Source organism: Sitophilus oryzae, unplaced genomic scaffold (genome assembly GCF_002938485.1).
Source record: "Sitophilus oryzae breed Bouriz unplaced genomic scaffold, Soryzae_2.0 scaffold_562_pilon_pilon, whole genome shotgun sequence".
NCBI classification, from domain to species: domain Eukaryota; kingdom Metazoa; phylum Arthropoda; class Insecta; order Coleoptera; family Curculionidae; genus Sitophilus; species Sitophilus oryzae.
The window spans coordinates 883178-896749 of NW_022147154.1; the positions used below are offsets into that span (position 1 = coordinate 883178).

The 13572-nt window shown below is 32.0% G+C and overlaps 1 protein-coding gene across 3 annotated transcripts; it reads right to left on the bottom strand.

The window, feature by feature from the left end:
- Positions 1–527: 527 nt before the first annotated feature.
- Positions 528–12643, bottom strand: LOC115887333. Of its 3 annotated transcripts, none has more exons than XM_030906737.1 (8): positions 12351–12643; positions 6685–6890; positions 4793–4937; positions 4272–4446; positions 4020–4203; positions 2963–3138; positions 2596–2747; positions 528–2034 (listed from the first exon to the last, which is right to left on the bottom strand). In XM_030906737.1, exons 1-8 carry the CDS (start codon positions 12363–12365, stop codon positions 1246–1248), a joined length of 1842 nt encoding a protein of 613 aa, XP_030762597.1. In that variant the 5' UTR covers positions 12366–12643; the 3' UTR covers positions 528–1245. The 3 variants fall into 3 exon arrangements, with proteins under 3 accessions (XP_030762597.1, XP_030762596.1, XP_030762598.1); XM_030906736.1 differs by lacking the exon at positions 12351–12643 and adding an exon at positions 9202–9655; XM_030906738.1 differs by lacking the exon at positions 12351–12643 and adding an exon at positions 6950–7139.
- Positions 12644–13572: the final 929 nt, after the last annotated feature.

Below are 13572 nucleotides of genomic sequence, written 5' to 3' on the forward strand. Positions count from 1 at the left end.
ATCAGAACACATTTATATCCACTGCCTAGGTGTTGCCTAGGTTTTTTTCTTTTGAGTCATGGCATTATCATACAAGATGCCAAATGTAGAAAAGCACTTATAGAGGAAAATTTTCGTGATAAGAACTATATAATAACCTAAAAAATGCTGCAGTTAGAAATACGTATACACGACGAGACTGCTGCTAACCTAACAGAAAAGAGAGAATTTCTTTCTATAATGTGTAAGAAAGTATTTACCCGAGAAGCTAAATGTAATGTATTTCTTAAATGATGAAGTCTTAAAGTTTCTCAAAATCGTGCCTCAAAATCGTAGCCAATTCAAGATCAAATTACCGTTATCGATAATGGAAATAAAGCAGTAGAACCCTGTAAAACTAAACCATTTTATAGTAAAAATTCAGATGACCGACCCAATATTGGTCTTTACGAAAATTTTGATCAAGACAATTTTTTTTTTAAACCGGAGGCAAAAGAGCTTTTTCGCACGAGCGAAAAACACCCTTACTCATATATTAACAAATAAAATATGTTTCTCGTTATGGTCATTTTGTTTTTATGGATTTGGGCCGGTTGTCTGTTTTTCCCGGGCCGGTTTCCACTTTCCCATCCACCCCTGCATATATAAGTCATACAAAATGGGTTAATTTAAAGAAAACATATTTTTGTGTTTGTAGTTATTTTGAAAGTTAACCGTTTTATTTTATGTGGTTTTAGTATCATTTGTACCTACAATAAATTAATATAGGTACTAAGAAAAAGGCTAATCGCTAATACAAGAAAATTTATATTAAAATTAAAAATAGGTACTTAAATTGAATTTTGGCTTTATTGACTTGATGTTATAATTATTATGATTTTTGTCATTTTGTCGACTTAACTCGCAGATCATCGTGATTTAAATAAAAATATAGACTTAAGTCATAAAAAGTATCTAAATTACATTAAATTGATTTTAAGTCTTTACGAAAATGATTTGACTAGAAAGAAAACGATTTAGTCAATGACTTAAAATTTAAATAATTTAAACTTTATGTTGAATTCGACTTAAGATTTAAATCAATTTGATTTTAGAAATGACTTAAGACTTTTAAGTCATGTTGAATCTGACTTATTGCAGCTCTGTATGTATTATATGAAATTTTTAATTATCTATTAAGCAACTCGATATAAAAAAGCGTATAAATTATTATGTTACGTTTGTTCATATTGTTTTTGACCTTAACAACATCAAACCATTAACAACTCATAATCTAGTTGCTTCCGAATTGGAACTAGTTTTATTCAGTCCTTCACTTCTCGAAGATCGTCTACGGGCACTGTAGTAACCAAAATTAGAATCTGTAGGGCTCACATCGCTCGGTCGGGGACTCTGAAATAATCGAGTCTCGCCCATATCAGGTGTAGTCGATTCCAAACATTCACAACTGACACTTGAATCTGCCAAAGTTTCACTGGGATAGTTTGAAACGGATAATAAACTTTCAGTCGATTTAGTTGATTGAAAATATCGCCTCTGAGTATGCGGAGTATATTGAGTAGTTTTATCAACTCTAACGTATTGCAGCGTCGTTTGAGGTTGCTTTTGAGGATTACGAGAAATATTTGCCTGATACCCAAATCCATATCCTCCAAAAGATTTATTTGTTAAGTTATCCCAAGATTTAGGCTTAACTTGATTATACGGCATATAAACTGGATCATGGGAATATTGTGAGTGTTGTGAGTATCTTTGAGTAGGCTCATGCTTATTTAAGTTTCCTTTTTGGCTCATTTGTTTAGGAGTAGTATCACAGGAACCGTCCCAATATAACGTATCTGTACTTAATGATGTCGTGTAACTATTAGCACTGCTATCGCCTACTGTTGTTGGCATTACGTTGCTAATTTCACTAGAAGTACAGGAATGAAGACTGCACTGACTAACTAAAGCACTGCTTATATTAAAATAGCGTCGAGGCATTGATGCGTAAATATGGCTGTTTCCTGTCGAGGACGTCGGAGTGATTTGGGAATGAGGCCTCGATCGGGAAATCTGAAAAATACATATTTTTGTATTATAATAGAAAAATAAATATGTAAGGCAACGCGGTTCCTACAAAAAAAGAGCAAAATGTAAATATCTCTAATATTTTACTTAGATATGTACTGGGTGTCCTATTTTCGTATGTTTTATGGCCATCCTTAATTTCATAAAAAAGTAACACAGTGGCGTGAAAACTGCATCTTTGAAGTTCCACTCATAAACAATAAATCCTGCAAAACACACGAAAATGGGACACCCTGTATATGGTTTATTATAGGCTTGACGTATTTCAAGACAAAAATTCGACAGCAGCGCTCAATACGGTAGAAATCAGAACTGTCCCTGTTACTGTTCATGCTGATCGCATTGAAATCATAATGAAATCTTATATATATTATAATATTTAAGTATTTTGATTTTACTAGTGCAGTTACTGATACTATACACTTCTACGTATCTTATTGTAAGTAAACGACTAAATTCATTCCAAAGTAGTATGAGTAATGTGGTCAGGTATTAGTCGTGTAGTAGACGTTTTAAACATATATTATTATACAATACTACACTTACTTGTTGAGGTTCAGTCTGAGTTTCTTCAGTCTTTGATTCCTTTTTTCTAGAATGGGAGTCTTTTTGACTTCTCGATCTTCTTCTGACTGGAACACAGTGAGAATTACAGCAAGGGCTTGCTAAATCGTAGGCCTCTAAACTCGTATTGTCTCCTAAAATTATGTAACTTACTTAATTATCAACAACATTCAAAAAACTCAGCAATCCTTTTGAAATTTTAAAAACTTTTTTTGATGGCATCCTGGTGAACCCAAATTTAACCACATGTTCGTATGTATTGCAGTTACCCAGATACCAATGCTCGTACCCCGAATTTGTAGCACCCTGTATAATTATCTAGACTTCTTTAATTTTTAATATTTCTTACCGTTATTAGGATTCGCTTTTATACAAGGATTACATAAATGACCACTATAACTATGGCACGGTCCGTGTCCCTTCTTTGACTTTTCTGAACTACTTTGAAATTTTGATTGCTGTTTTTGAGGAGTAGGATCACAAGGAGTTTTAACTATAAAACTTTCATCTCTTTTGTTTCTGCATCTAAAAAATATAGAAATTATAGTAATTTACACCGCATAGAATATTTATATGATAAAATAAATAATTACAAAATTCGCCAATAAATGTTGAATCATTATATTAAAAATTAATTTCTTACATTTTAATGGATTCCCCCGTATTTTGTTATAGATTTCGCTTTCCGCAAAAATTGATGAATAAATAACCGTCCAGGTTTTTCAAAGATTATAGGTATTTGAAATAGATAGCAACTTGCCTTTAAAATAATTAATCTTAGCATAGAGTATTTGATATTAAAATTTATCATTAAATCTTTAGTACAAAAACATTTCTAATTTATGATTTCAGTCAACTAATTATCTAATCAAGATGTTAAATTTTTGTCAATAATCGATAATAATGTTGATAATTTTGATTCCAAATATCCCGAGAACCATTACTCGCAGCGATTTTTACTAAGAGATTTTCTTACGTTAAAAAAATATAAAATACTTTATCACTCAGTTGTTTTATAGAGATACGGACACGAAAAGTTATTACTCTTCAAAACAGTTAAAAAATATTTAGGTGGCGCCCCCATAAGTAGGAGTCATATTGACATCTAAATCAATTATCTCATGTCAAAAAACTCATGAAACAATATCAATGTTAGCTCAGAAATTATTTGGAAAAAATCGAAATAAAAATAATATTTCTACACCCACTGTATCACCGACGTGACGCGAAGCATTTTAGGACATACATTTATACGAACTCTTTTTATTTATTTTTATCTGCCGAATTTGTTGTAGGAGTTTCCCGAACACAATTCGGACCACCCTGTATATTTATACAAAACCTGCTAATTTTTAAAAACTGTATAACATTTGACAGAAATATTCATCTTATAACTTATAACATACCGTTGTGGCTCATAGGTTAATAAATATTCTCCACTAGAACTGCTAGAAGGTTGCAACATGTACCGGTAAGTACTATCCAAGTACTGATAAGCAAAAACTAATGGTGGTGTTGGTTGTTGTTTGCACTGGATTATTTTTGCGACATCTTCTGTTGAAACTGTTGGTCTACAAAATGTATAATACCCTAAAAGAAAATATCATACCAGAACATTGAATAAACCTACAAACCTAGTTTTGGTTTATATGAAATACCTTGAGAATTTGAAGGTCCGCTGTTGTTACTTTGTGCTTTTTTTCTAGCTGGGAGACTGTGCGTTTTCCACTTTCCTTCCAGAAGTTGTCTTTCTTTGATGCATAATCGCTCTAACTGTTCCATTTTGCTTTCTAATATATTTTGCAACTTAATATAACGCATATGGAGTTCTACCTAAAAACGAATATTTGCGTAGAAATGGAAATTGTAATACTAAAAGTATTAATATTTAATATTGTTTGTTCAGCCATCGTTCAACGTGACGTCATATATTCTCGCACTCTCTCTTTCACTTGAATACCAGATGAAACAGATTGGTGTGACGTCATTACCCTATTTCGTAAATTACTGCACATTGTTTTTAGTAATTGTCATTGTCATTTGATTTGGGGTCATATTTAAACGGCGGAAAACGCATATTTTTGACAAATAATGATGACGTATCGTTGAACAATCGCTGAACAGACATAGATATATCCTATTATAAATTAATGGAGAGTGTTGTTTCTTTTCTAATTACCTTCCTAACACAATCTTCAAATAAAACAACCATTCTCATACGAGATTCACAATTTTTAATAAAATTTACTAAAGTTTTATGATCAGATTTTTCCATATCTGTTCCGTTTATGGATAGAATAACATCACCCTCTCTCATTCCAGCCCTAAAGAATACATATTTTTCTAAGTTGTTATAATGGCACAGACAATATGACTAAATGTACAGACGGTGTCCCATTTTCGGATCTTTTAAAGTGTTTCTCGTTTATGACTAGAGCTACAAAGATGCGGTTTTCACATCACTATGCTACTGTTGTATGAACATAAGATTTTTTTTAAATGGGATACACTGTATTAGTGATGGGTTGTTATTTAACTGTCTGTTATTTTATAACAATTATTTAGAAATAACATAACGCAACCGTTACTACTTCTAAAAAATAACAGATATAAAATAACGACACGTAGACCGCTCGTGAAACGAAGTCGGCGCTCTGCACCGCCACGAAATTCTATGCAGCTCGAAGCAATTCCAAAAAACAACTAGTATGGATGGAAAACATGTTATTTCGACAACCATCGATACAGGCGGCGAGATACAACCTGATACAACGGATAACGGAGTGGGGAATGTGGGGGAATGCGCTACGGCGAACGTAGCTGCATCGGTCGATGGTCGCGTTGGGCTTGCAATGGCTCAAAATAATAGGATATAAAAGAAGCAGCTTTTTTGAAACAGTTGCGCGCATAACGCCTGGCGGTCGAGATAACAAGAGTGGGAAAGTAACGCTGCTGCATCGGTCGATTGTCGATGGAGGCTCGCAACGGGTTGGAGAATAACGTATAGAAAATAAGCAGTCATTTTAGATACTTTGTTTTAAGTACCTAATAAAAAATGGAAATAACAATTTATTACAGTTGAGGGTTGGAACCTTTGGTGTTACACAGCAAAATAAAAACACTAAATCACCACAATACACCAAAACACTTTTACTTTTACACTGGACGCGCGTAAACTTCTGAGAGTTTATAATCATCTGCTGATGATGCTAACATGGTTAGCGAAACGCGCGTCCAGTGTAAAAGTAAAAGTGTTTTGGTGTATTATGGTGATTTAGTGTTTTTATTTTGCAATAACAATTTAATTAATTATTTAGTAATATGTATATTTTTCTAAAGAAATGCTTTAGAAAAAAAAAGTTTTGAGTTTTTCTAAATTTTCCCAGTCTTAAATTATTACAATACAGTAGTTGCAAAGTCATAGTTTTGTATTTTTCACCACTGTCTAAGACTATTACTGTTATAGATGGTGATAAGAATAAAAACACTATGTTAAAAAAAAAGCTGTTTAAAAGGTAGCAAACACATTGAGTATAATATTAATTTTAAATAATTATAATAATTAAGTACATATATTTGTTGGTTTTGCTGCGATTTAAAGCTCTTCAAAAAACAAATTTACTATTCAGAGATAATGATACAACAAACAATAGATACTAAAAATACACCAAATAAAGATTACTTTTCAACTACTAAAACAAGTAAAGGCTAAATTATACAGACTTCAAATTATTTGGAATCGCACTAAGAAAAATTAATCTCTTGAAATACTATAATTAGATATTACCCCTGTTTATACAGTATGTCCCCTGATTGTCTTTATAAGAGGAAATAAAGAAACCTGTTATTTTTAAGCTGTTATTTTAAGCTGCTTTTTATAAATAACTATAACAGTTTCAACTGTTATCTAAAAACAACAGTTTTGCCCATCACTACACTGTATATTATATTTTTATTTGATTTGTCTTGTTATGAACTTTCTGAAAATATACATACTCTGCGTATTTTCATAAACAAATGATTTTTTTTTAACTTATTGTAAACGTAAAACCGAATTTTTATGGTTTATACCTATAAGCTGGTCCATCATAATCTACATAGTCTACATATGTTATCATTTCGATTTCCTTCTCTTTTTTGTAATGTATCCCGTAACTCTGAATCGTAAAACCAAAATTCCCATTCTTTTTTTCGACAATTATCGTTCGCCTTCTGCGATCTTCTTCCGGTTTTGTCAGAATCACTTTATCCGATTGTACTCTTTCTAGAATTTGAGCCTAAAAAATAAAATGTTGTATTTTACATATAGTTTTTCTTAATTTTTGTAATGAAGTACCTATAACAAAAAAAAACGGACAAGTGCGAGTTCTCACCCACCAAGGGTTGCGTACAAAGGGTAGAGCCGGATTAATATGTGAAATCTGCCCCCGCGGCTTTTTTGACTCTGACTCAAGGGATCGAATTGGTGTCGAATCAGAATAATTCACGTAAATTTTTAGCTCTTTAACTCAAACTTCATTTTTTAACCTTTTTGAAATATGTCACTTACTAAAAATGGCCAGAAAATCTTTTATACTTCTTTACACTCAGGAATTTTTTAGAATTTTTTGAAGTGGTGGATCAATATTAAAAACTATTTTTTTCCAAAATCTTATGTTTTTTTTAACTCACTTATATTTTTGTTTAGTTTAAAAAAGTGCGTAGAAAATATTTTTTCATTAAAAATACATCCTTGCCAGAAATAAACATAAAAATTATTATAAAAAAATGAGTCCGAGAAGATTTTAGAAAAAAATTAGTTTTTAATTTTTTCATATTGTTCCACCACTTCCAAAAAGTCTAAAAAATTCCTGAGTGTAAAGAAGTATAAAAGACATTTTCTGGCGATTTTTAGTGAGTGACATATTTCACAAAAGTTAAATTGAAGATTTTAATTTTCTTTCCTCCGCTAAAAATCGTTTTCTCTTTTAAGAATCATGATCATATTATTTTTTCATGTCTTAGACTTCTAAGAATTAGAAAAAAAATCATCATTATTAATTAATTTTGAATTTTACTGTAAAAATAAAAATAAAATTGAAAAAACAGATTTTTTCGAAAATCTCGAAAACCGTTTGAGTTAAAGAGCTAAAAATTTAGGTGAATTATTTTGATTGGATACCAAATCGATCCCCTGAGTGTGTACGTACCTATCTATACTAATATATAAAATCCTTAAGTGACTGACATACTGATTAATCACGATCCTGCTCAAACCACTCAACGTAAGAAGCTCAATTTTGGCATACAGGTTGATTCTAGGGTGCAGAGGTTCGATAAGAAGGGATTTTTCGAAATTCCAGTTCCAAGAGGGTGAAACCACCCCTCAAATATTACAATATTTTTTATTTAAAAAACGGTCAAGTTTCCGAAAAAACGCTTAAACACGTATATTTTATTTTGTTTTTTACATATTTTAAGATTTTTTAAAAATGTATACAGGGTGTTTCGAAAAATCTGGTCATTGATTAATCACGATCCTGCTTAAAGCGCTTGACGCATAAAGCTGATTTTTGGAAAACAGATTGACTTTAGGGTGTAGAGGTTCGATGAGAAAGGATTTTTCGAAACTCGAATTCTAAGGGGGTGAAACTATCCCTCAAATATTAAAATATTTTTATTTAAAAACCGGTTAGTTTTTCGGAAAAACTCTTAAACACGTATATTTTATTTTGTTGTTTTACATATTTTAAGATTTTTTATAAATTTATACAGGATGTTTCATAAAATATGACCATTGAGTAATCACGATTCTGCTTAAACTGCTTGACGTGAAAAGCTTATTTTTGACAGACGGATTTTTCGAAAGTCAAATTCCAACGAGATGAAACTACCCCTCAAATATTACCAAGTTATATAATAATATCGCCATATTGTTTTTTCTGATGCTGACATAAATGTGAGAAAATTTTATCCAGTTTTTAATGGAAATTCTTGCTTTGCTGTATCATCACCATTACAAATGATTAATTCGACGCGAACGAAATCGCTGGTACACGCTAGTTACTTATAAAAAGGAGAAAAGAATTTCATTCTTCCTCATAGATCGAAAACTATACATAAGCAAAATTAAAAATATTTTTAGCTGGTGCCAAAGAAGTCCCTTCATACTATACCCCACATGGCACGATTAGTTTTATAAGGTCAACGGAAAATGCCTTATAAATTTTGAAGGAGTGTCAAAACATAGTTTTTTTGTGGCATAGACACATTTTTTTAGGAAAATATTTCGGTAATATGTGGTAATATCACAATATGCAAGTTCCTGGTAAATCCTGTAAATTCTAAAAATTATAATAAATCGAAAAAAATTGAATACTTTAATCCCTTGTGGCTACGAAACAAAGCAGAATCGGACCTACATATATGTTAATATAAAAAATAAATCTTATTTTTACGTGAGGAATTTCCCCACGAGAGATGGCACCTTTTTTTAAACATCCTGTATAAAATTAATATCTGTAAAACTTTTAATAAATGAGTTTTATGAAAAAAAAACTGTAAAAGAGTTTATTTTGAAAAAAAAACGAAGAACCATATTATACTTACTGGGCTAGATATAGAGTCACTACATTCGTCATCGCTGTTTTGTATTTGCGATTGGATATTTTGATGACTCTGTCGTCGCATTATTTCGGAGGGGTACTTGTTATTTAAACGAGAATAATAATTTATTCAGAGACATTTTGGTTAACGCTCGCAAACACCACCACGAGAAACTACACTAAATATATATTATATCGTTCACTTTTGTTCTAAAAATCATCTTTAAATATTATATGTATTTGCGGATAATAATTATTGCACTTCAGTCTTCTGAGCACTTCATCTCCTATTGTTAAATACAAATAAAGGAATGCCTAGCTGGTTATACGGTTATTGAAAAAAATAAACTATAATATATAATTAAGACACGTAAAGCCAATAAAACTTAGATTAATTTATTAATAAAATAGTTCAAAAAGAGATGCTGAACCAGTAACATTATTTGAGAGGCACTAACAGCTGTTCTATGTAGGCTGTAGTTTTTTACCTACTGGTGCGTCGCGTAGGGCATCGCGACGCCGCGACGCCTGTCTGAATAGTATTGACTCGGCGCACGATACAGGGTGTTCTACCAGTCTAATTGGCGGCTGCGGCTCTACATTCACTGGGCGGATATTTTTCGGTCTTCAAAATGTCCCATTATTTACCGAATCTTTAATATTTTATGGCACTGACAAAATATACAGGGTCTAAATAAATAATTGCGAAGAAATTCAGTAGGTATATTATTATATACAGGGTGACCCATTAATACGAGGAAGTCCAATATCGTCGTTGTCGACAATGATATGATAAACTATTTTATGTAGATGTTGCATGGTTGATAACGGAGCGTTTCCTAAAAATATTGTGTTTTATACTGGGCGCCCCAAATAAAAGTTATAATAAAGTTTTAAGTTTGTTTTAATTGCACTTCCCATTTTTCCATACATATCTAATTAGATTCAGCATAATTCTGCATTTAGTACACTATTTTTATTTGAAGCCCTAGTCGGTTTGCCATTCTATTTCTTATTTACTAAAACTATATGGTTTAAAACACTACATATATCAGAAAAGTTGTAAAAAAATGTGAATGAGTGAATCTATTTTTATTAATATTTAACTATATTTAGAGCTTTTCCCGAAATTCATTTTCCGAAACCTATAATTAAAACTATACATCATAAAAATAATTAAAAAATTGTTTAAGCTTGTGCCAATGAAGCCCTTTCATACAATATCTCGCATGACATGGTTAACTCAATTCAAAATTTGGACTGCCGCTCCTTGCATAAAGACCCTGTTCTTTGGCTTTGGTGAATTAATTAAAAATATACGGCTTTATCACGGCTCTTATCTGTACAAATTAGTAAAAGATTAAAAAAAGCTGGCCAAGTACAAAGAATGTCAGAGGAGAGGCTTCCAAAACAGATCCTCAACTGGACACCAACCAATGAGCTAAAAGAACGAGGGCTCGAAAACGACCTCTGGCTAGATAGGGAGCAATGGCGACTGGGTATCGGAAGACGTCGAAGAACGTTTTAAAACCGATTGATATACAGGGTGGTCCGAACTGTATTCCGGAAACTTCGGCAGCATATTCTGCAGATAAAAAAAAGTAAAAAAGTTCGTATAAGTGTAGGTATGTCTTAAAATATTTAATTTCGGAAATACAGGGTGTAGTAGTTTAAATTTTATTTTGAACTAACGTCAATATTTGAATAAAAATCGGGGTCTTTATGACTCCTATTTGTAGGGGGCGTCACCTACATGTTTTAACTGTTTTTAAGAAGGGTAATAACTTTTCGTCCGTGCCTGTACAAAACTACTGAGTGTGAAAAATATACATTTCCATCATTTTTTACATAAAAAATCAATTTTCAAAATTTCTTGACTGAAATGATAAATTTAAAAAAAATTATATTTTTAAATTAATCACAAATTTTTCTTCCGAAAAATGATAAACTTTTGGCACAAAAAAAATTCAAATTTATGATTTCAGTCTAATAACTACCGTATGATCGAATAAAAACGGCGTCAGCGATGGCTATGAGATGAAGATCGCTGTCATTTTATATGTAAATTTATATGGGAAATGTCATCGATGTTCATTTTATAGCCATCGCTGACGCTGTTTTTATTCGATCATACGGTATTTAGTCGACATATTTAATTTATGCCAATTAGGATGGTATTGATAATTTCGATTCCAAATATCTCGAGAACCATTATTCATAGCGATTTTTACCAAGAGACCTTTTTTACGTAAATAACGTCGCAAATGTATATTTCTTTACTCACTAGTTTTATACAGGTACGGACGAAAAGTTATTAGTCTTCAAACCGGTTAAAAAAGGTGTAGGTGGCGCCCTCTACAAGTAGGAGTCATATTGACATCAAAATCAAATTTCTCATGTCAAAAAACTCGCAGATACTAATTTTCAACCAAATATTGACGTTTACTTCAGAAATTATTTGGAAAAAATAGAAATAAAAATGAATCTTCTACACCATGTATCTCCGAAACTAGGAATTTTAGGACATACATTTATAGGAACTTTTTTACTTATTTTTATCTGCAGAATATGCTGCTTAAGTTTCGGGAATACAATTCAGACCACCCTATATAAAAATCTACAATATTTGGTCACCCATACAATTATGACCGCGCATACCGTTGCTTAACCTCGATGATTGATTACGTACTTTAAATAAAGACTATATTTTTTATGATTTAATTACATAATCTATTGTTTTCAGATTTTTCCCTATATTTGTATAAGACGGTATTCCCAGAGGTATTACTTGCCAAATTTCATAATTCTAGGTCAACGGAAAATACTCTATAAATTTTGATTCCCTTAAGAGTGTCGAAATATACGTTTTTTGCGGCATAAACGGCCGTATATTTTTTTACGTTAACTGAGAAATTTGATTTTTTTCACAGCTTCAAGGGACTTTGTCTGTAGACATGGGTATATGGTTTTAAATTCAACTCGATACCTCTAGGCGTTCCCGAGATAAAGGGTGTTAAGAGACAGACGGACGGACGGACAGACAACAAAGTGATCCTATAAGGGTTCCGTGTTTTTCTTTTGATGTACGGAACCCTAAAAACATGTAAAACTTATTCATAAGGGAATGTTAAAAGCAACAAATAAAATACTCACATTATATATGTCCATAAGTATCAATAATTTAGTTCAATTGTAAAGTGGTAGTAAAGTGTGCAACCCCGTACATGCATTATTTTTGAACGTATTTCAATCTATTACTTTTTTATTTACACTGCAAGTCACTTGAAATAATTTACGCACTGAAACAAAAGCACTAAAAACAAATTGTATCATTTTCAATCAAAATTATTCAGTGTAGCCTATGTTCCTAGTTGCTAATATGGAATCAAAATCATTCTCTCGTTGGAGACCTCGAAATGCAAAAAAATGTTCTGACCGTACGCAAAACCTTCACCGCGATTACCAATTGTTTATTTTAATTATTTTATGCGCGCGTTGATATGTAAATGTTTTTCGTCAAAATACAGTATACTAAACTTAAAATACACTACATCATTAACAATATTGTTGGTTTTACGTTCATTTATCGCGTTCTACACACGATAGGCTGAACACCCTGTTTACAATGATGTTTACTGACTTTTTTATCGGTTAAACAATTCTATTATAAAATAGGCGGTGAAAGTTCTATACATATTCACCTATTACTGAATGTATTCTGCATACAAAGATTTATTATTCGGCTACTAAAAACGGACCGGAAATAAAACACATATATGTATTAAATTGATATCTATGTAGAATATATTTATTATACCTCATAGTTTATGAATTATCGCTGGTCAAAGTTCTTCAGTTTCGACTGTGACTGTCTAAGAGATCATTAAAATTCTAAGGTACTAAATCTTAAATATTTAAATTTAAAGTTCCACAATCTTCAACCTTTGAATTTCAGGTAATTGTAAGCTTATAACGGAAGGAAAAAGTGAAAAATCTCGAAGTATCCTTATGGATTAAAAGTTAGGCAAAAAGTTTTTCCTAGATTTATGTAAGAACAATATTCGAATTGTCACGGGGTTTTTAACAGGACACTGTCTCTTCAATGAACACCTCAGTAGATGGAAAATGGAAAATGGGGTAGTCTCTGCTGCTTTGGAGAAAGGCCTGCACGACTGTTTCGCTGCACTGACCGGATGATGGGAACCGTTGTTGTCCGACTAGCGAGTAGAAATCTCCTGAAGACTCCACAGATCTCAGCATCGGGATCTCAACACCGGTGTTTATCTCGACACCGGTGTTTATCTCGCCACCGGTATCGCGATGAACACCGGTGTCGGTTTCGATGTCGATGTCGATGGTGCCGTTTTTTTTATTA